The sequence below is a fragment of the Anopheles arabiensis genome, chromosome 2 (assembly GCF_016920715.1).
Source record: "Anopheles arabiensis isolate DONGOLA chromosome 2, AaraD3, whole genome shotgun sequence".
Classification (NCBI taxonomy): Eukaryota; Metazoa; Arthropoda; class Insecta; order Diptera; family Culicidae; genus Anopheles; species Anopheles arabiensis.
In genome coordinates, this window is record NC_053517.1 from 101,979,427 (window position 1) to 101,985,899 (window position 6,473).

At 49.6% G+C, this 6,473-nt stretch overlaps 1 protein-coding gene across 1 annotated transcript; it reads left to right on the forward strand.

The window, feature by feature from the left end:
* Positions 1–897: 897 nt before the first annotated feature.
* Positions 898–6,249, forward strand: LOC120897013 (forkhead box protein biniou). The gene is made up of 3 exons (XM_040301590.1): positions 898–2,770; positions 3,103–3,728; positions 5,493–6,249. The coding sequence occupies exons 1-3, from the start codon at positions 1,338–1,340 to the stop codon at positions 5,987–5,989; spliced, it is 2,556 nt and encodes an 851-aa protein (XP_040157524.1). The 5' UTR covers positions 898–1,337; the 3' UTR covers positions 5,990–6,249.
* The last annotated feature ends 224 nt before the right edge of the window (positions 6,250–6,473 follow it).

The following is a 6,473-nucleotide window of genomic DNA, read 5'->3' on the forward strand; positions in this document are numbered from 1 at the left end:
GCTGGTTCTGCAAACGTATGGGAATTATTCCCGCTCCTCCTTGGCACCCTGCAGTAAAGGAGGGATAAAGAAGATAAATTAAGCTCGATCATGAGCGCACATACGGGAATCGATGTGTTTGCGCACACATACGCCAGCGGCACATCGCCGCTCTCACGCCACGGAACAGAGAAATTGCCAACGCAGCAACCATGGTAGAATGCAGTGGGGGTGAGAGACGAATAAAAATGGCAGGCAGCAAGCTGTGCGGCGTTGGAAACGGACGATCGAAAAGGGTTGATCGATTTAACCCTTGCAGGGACATGGAGATCAATGGTGTGATTTTGCTGAATGTTTAATGAAGTTTGAAGTAGAATGTTACTACAAAAAGGTTGCAGAATTTCATCTTTTTATAATTTATATAAATATTTTCAGGCTGTTTATAAAAAAACGTCTTCTTTTTCTACTCTTTCAACCCAAATGACTTCCAACATTCCAATCGCACAGTCGTCAGTGCAATAAAAGAGTGTAGCATTTCATTTATGGGTTTGGAAACGGATGCGTGAAACAAAGCACCCGCGGCACGTTAGCTGGCCTTAGCCGTCCCCCGCAGGCGAACCCGTTCTGGAGAAGCTGGGAGAGGGGGACTGGCAAAGACGGGATCATCGGGTTTGCTCGAACGGCAAGAATGAAGATCGAAGAAGCGGCGAACCGTCGTGCTGGTTGCGTTCGCGGATCTGCGTTCCTTTTTTTTAAGCGTCCATGCGTCCACGATGAGAGGGACGCTGTGTGTGTTCAACAGCGGGCAAGGAGGGGGTTAAGCCGAGCGTTCTCGATTCGTCGGCTGTTCGGCGTCCGGGGCCCCGGGGTCCCGGGTTGTTTACATTTCGGTGTGGTATTTTGTTTTTTCGGAAGGATTTCTCAAATTAGTCGATCATTACGCTTCGTCAAGTGCGGAGCCCGGGTCTGGTACGGTCGTGCGCGTTCGTCTGCTCTTACTGGATACTGGTTTGTTCGGTCCGGCGCCCCTGCTTCAAGTGTGCTCAGTAGCGATCAAGTGTTTGGTGCGGTTCGATCGCTCATTGCCCGAACAGCGAACAGTGTGCTTTGTGTGAGTGTGTGTGTGTGTGTGTGTGCTAGCAACAGTAAGAGAAGTTGTGGTGAAAATTATTGGTTTTAAAGCTTGCGCATACTATGAGATGCGAGCTGGGCTCTTGGAGGAGTCAGAGATGGTGTATGAAAAGTGTGTAAAAAAGGTGAAGAAAATTGTGTAATTAGTGTAAAATATAAAATCAGTGTAAGTGAACTGCCATTGTATCTTGAAGTGACAAGTAATTGTTGGTAAAACGGCTACAAGCATGATCAAAACGGAAGAGCACATGGAAACCGCTTCTTCTATGGTGGATGCCAGTGAGGATCAGGGCATCATTGTCGGCAGTGGTGGAGGTGGTGGCGATAGTAACCCTTCCAGTGGCTACCATTATCGACCGCTTTCATCCAACATCGTGATGGCTTCTGCGCACATTATAGAAAATCCTGCTCTACAACAGCAGCAGCAGCAGCAACAGCAGCACCAGCAGGATGATGGAAGGAACTGTGGCCCAATGATGGCGCACCCTTACCATCATCATCCTTCCTTTCATCCTCAGTCCGTTTCGCACCATCACGGACAGGCTCACGGACACTTTCAGCCTCACCATCATCATCATCACCATCATCACCTGCAGCATCATCATCACCAGCAGCAGCAACAGCACGGCATTGATGTGAAGGATGAGATGGATGATCGTAACGTTTCGCCGCCGGGCATTGGCGCTGGGATTGCCACGTATCCCACCAACATTGAGCTAAAGCTGGAAGGTGACAGTGGCAAGATCTCGTCCATGTATCACCACCATCACCCGCACCATGCGTTCGAGAAGCTGCCACCGTACTACATCAACCACCGGTCGCCGTACCTGATCTCGCAGATAAACGATCCCGAAGTGTCGCCGGCCGATGCGTCCCCGATGGGGGTGGAATGTTTGCGCGGACAGCCGGGTGCTGCTTACCTGCTGGAAAGCTCCATAAACACGCTCAAGCTGTCCGGTGAGTCGATGGGCTCCCCGTCGGTAATGATGAGCTATGGTGGGGAGTTGGCAATTGGTGCACTGGTCGGGCAGCAGCGATCACGCAGCAACGGGAGCAGTAGTGCTAGCGCGGGCAATGTGTCGCCGAGCTCGTCCACGATCGTCACTAACCCATTCGCTGTGCAGCAACAGCAACAGCAACAAGACCAACAGCATCAGCACGCCCCACACTACCAACTCCATCCGCATCAGCTACAGGACGCAACGGGACTGAGCGATTCCATCGGGTTGGGTGTCGGTCAGCAGCCGCAGCAGCAGCAGCAGCAGCAGCACTCAATGCAAGCGACAAGTACAAGCGGTGGACATCTGATCGAAGCATCGATGCATCTTTCCAAATCAACGTCCGCTTCCCCCGTCTCACAGCTTGGCTCACCGTGCTCGACTTCACCGACACCGCCCGTGTCTGGGGCGAGCTCCACTACTGGTGCTGTGGCGGCGGCTCGGAAGACGACACCGACCGCTAATAGTGGCGGAGGAGAGCAGCAGCTCAGCAGCACGACGGGAAGTGGCGCTGGCAGTGGCGAAGGACCGAAGAAACCGAACGGTGGCCGACGGCAGGAAAAGCCCCAGCTCAGCTACATCAACATGATCGTGATGGCGATCAAGGACTCGCCGCATCGGCGCCGTACGCTGAGTGAAATCTACAAGTATCTGCAATCGAAGTGAGTATTGAAAGGGCAGCGAGAGGAGGAAGGGAGAAAATCCATTCCCGCAGCTATCTATATGACATCATCTGAGAGCTTGGGGTGGGCAGGCAGAACATTGACAGCTATTTTTGGGGTTACACTCCAGTCATTGGCGCCAATGGCCTTTGAGACACACATTTGGGGTTTTTGCGTGTGGTACGATTCAAAGTGAGACCGGGTGGTCTCTGTTTCATTTTATTGGTGGGAACATTTGCAGTAAAATTTATTTCGTACTTTATTGGGGTCTAATGCATTCTCCTTAATGCGCTTCGTCTACAAACACGCACACTCTTTCTTGTATTTTGCAGGTATGAATTCTTCAACGGAGAGTACAACGGCTGGAAGAACTCGGTCCGGCACAATCTCAGCCTGAACGAGTGCTTTAAGAAGCTACCGAAAGAGTGCGGCAAGCCGGGCAAGGGTCACTACTGGACGATCGATGCATCGGCGGAGTACATGTTCGAGGATGAGGGCAGTCTGAGGCGTCGGCCTCGGGGCTTCCGGCGAAAGCAGCAGATGAAAGGATACGGTGGTGGTAGCGCGTTTTATCCGGCTGGTAACACTGGATACGAGATAACGGAGCTGTCTGGAGGGTATCTATCGCAACCGTACGGTGGATATGCGGACTACGCCAGCCTTCCAGCACCGTCGGCTGTGTTGGGACAGGGTGGACCGACGGCTGCTGGTGGTGGTGGTCCGGGACATCAATCCGGTGGATATTCGGATGGACATCCTTCGTCTACCGGTGCTTCTAGCTGGCCCTATGCTGGGGTGGACACGATGAGCCCGTACTCGAAGATCACGCACACGTCCCTGCACGAACCGCTACAGGCACCGGGATCGCCCGGGCAGCAAACAGCGGGCGGAGGAGTGCTGGACTATGGCAACTATACGTTCGGCAATGCGGCAGCGTCACCGTACGGGATTGATACTAGTGAGTATGATGGTAATAAGTGTTGGTGAAAAACATGTGCGATCACTGAAGATCACTTAAAGTTAGGTCCTGAAGATGATTTAAATCGTCAGTAAGACTTCCGAGGTACTGCAAACATCAGATACAAAGGCCTAAAATGTTAGATCTCGATCACGACCAAGAGAGGATCTCATGAATTTTCAGACAAATAGTCATTTTTCACCTTGGATGGATACGAGACGTCAAGCAAAGGGATAGTTCATCGAGGTTCATGAAAATATCAAAGATGAGTAACTTACAGTTAAAGATCCATTTAGTGATCGAGTGACAGTAAACGTGAAAATCTGAATATTTCGTTTTGTTTGTTGTTTTGTGAAGTTTTCAGTAATTTTCTCTTGAAAGTAAGAAAATAATACATGACGTAGCTCACGATTACTTTGCTTGCGTGATTTTGCAAAGCATGAGCTAGAACATTGCTATCTGATAACTATTTACACTAAATATTTAAACTAAATTAAATGCAATACATATCAGCTGTGTTTCAAAAAATTCTTCAAATTCGTGTCTCAATACGTAGAGCTCGATCATTGTAGAAGAACACAATCACCGAACAATGTATGTTCATTCAGCGCTTTCAACAATAGTTTCGCCCACCAGCTGCTTGGCTGACACTTACACTTGCCTTACGATCTCTGATCCTCACCCACTTTCCATCAACCCCAAGGAAGGTGTCATGTTTCCGATCGCTTATTGTTTGAGTGTCGATAACTCGGCCCAACTTGACTGGAGCAAGAAGTTCAGCCAGATCGTTACAAGCCACCAGATTCATCCTACATCCAACCCAAACCCAATGCTCTTATCGTTTGGCTTGCAATCTTCGCTTACGGATAATAAATCTTACATTGCTGCTCCCTCCGCTACCACCAGCTCCCTTTAAGCAGAGCAAAAGTAGAAGAAAACTGAATGGATAGAATTACTTTACCCTCAACTGTATTGCGAGAGCAGCAAGCCCGATCGTGGAGCGATGCCAGGAAACAATAATTTCTGGTTGTATTCCACCCGTTCATCACCCCCAGCAGGGGGGACTGCAGGATGGGAGGACCTTTGGGCCTCCATGGCATTAATTGGCCACTTGAAGATCGGAGTCGCTGCCGCAAGGAAAGCATCACGTACAAGTGCGTACGCACGCCCGCTGGCTTTCGCGTACAGCCAAGCCGCCGGTCGTGACACGTGTTGGGGAAGCGATTTGTCGACGCAAGGCAAGGTGCCGTGTGGCCGTATGGGGTGTTAAGGGAGCTGTTGAAAGTATCGTTTTAGCAGCGATTAAGATTATTGATTTATGATGCTCGGTAGACAAAAAAAAAAAATGCTGCGTTGTCCCAGTGCGCGTGTTGGATGTGTGCGCGCTGTACAATGAGTGCGTGTGTGCTTATGTCGACATGCTGTATGTGTTTTTAGGGGGAGATTCTGTGTCGATACGTGATACGTTTTGGGCAATAGAGAAGCATGAGAAGAATAAAAAAGTGACGAAGAAGAAATAAAAAGGCGTTCTAAAACGATTGAGGACAAGTGACACAGGAAAGAAACGTTGAAGGGCACGATCGGGTGTTGAATGAGAAATGGAACATGAGTAGTAGCAGCAGCAAGACTTTGTCACTGCCTTTTCTTCTAATCGTGTCATCGTGTCCAACAACTTGTTGAAGTTGCTTTAAAATAGAACTTTTAAAACAAGATATCGATCGAACCAAAAATAACTCCAAAACCTTCCTCCGTTCTCCTCCACAGGCTTAAAAATACCTTCCATCTCGCAAATGGTACCACCACCTGTCTCCATCTCGACCTCTTCAACATCCGCCGGATCGTCAACACCGGGCGCCGTGTCCAGTCACATCGCCACCCCCACCACTACCACCACCGGAGGCTCTCCGACGCTTGGTTCGATGGGGCTCGGATCAAGCTCGGCCGGTGGAAGCGCCGATACGCAACCGAGCGTAGTGATCGTCGGAAGTGGCGGTGGTGTGACGGGCGAAGGTGAAGGTACCACGTTGGACTGTAAATCGGACGTGTATGGACACTCGATGCTGTCCAACGGTGGAACGTCATCTCCCGGCACAGGACAGCTGCATCAACACACACTGAACGGTGGCGGTCATCATCACCATCATCATCATGCAGCTCACCTGCAGGCGCATCATCATTCCGGGCATCATGCGCATCATAGTTCACACCATCTGCATCACCATCATCATAGCAACCATCTGAATCTGGCCGCACCGTACTGAAACACCGTGGTGACGATCGCCATCGCAGTGGACCCAGGTGGGACCGGCAGCCATCTTGAAAGGTGAAACGAATGGACGTGAGAAGGTAATAAACGAGCGAAGAGGAAAGTGTTGAGAGTGCTGTGGCGAGAAAGAGAGCGAGACAAATATGGAAGACATACTGAGAGGATGGGGAGAAAGACGTGATGTAACAAAGAAAATATGGCTACGTGCTGTGTGGTTTGAGAGTGTTGAAATATTTCAAGAAATACAATTAAGCTAAGAAATGATAAAACAAATGTGTTTAATTTGATTTCATTGGTATTATGCGAAAGAAATCAATCCGGAGAGATAGACGGAGAAATAGATGATAGAAAGAAAAAGAGAGTGAGAGAGAAAGGGAGAGAGAGAAAAAGAAAGAGAGAAAGAGAGAGACAGAGAGAGAGACAGAGAGAGAGAGAGAGAGAGAGACAGAGAGAGAGAGAGAGACTAAGGCCTAGTTGAC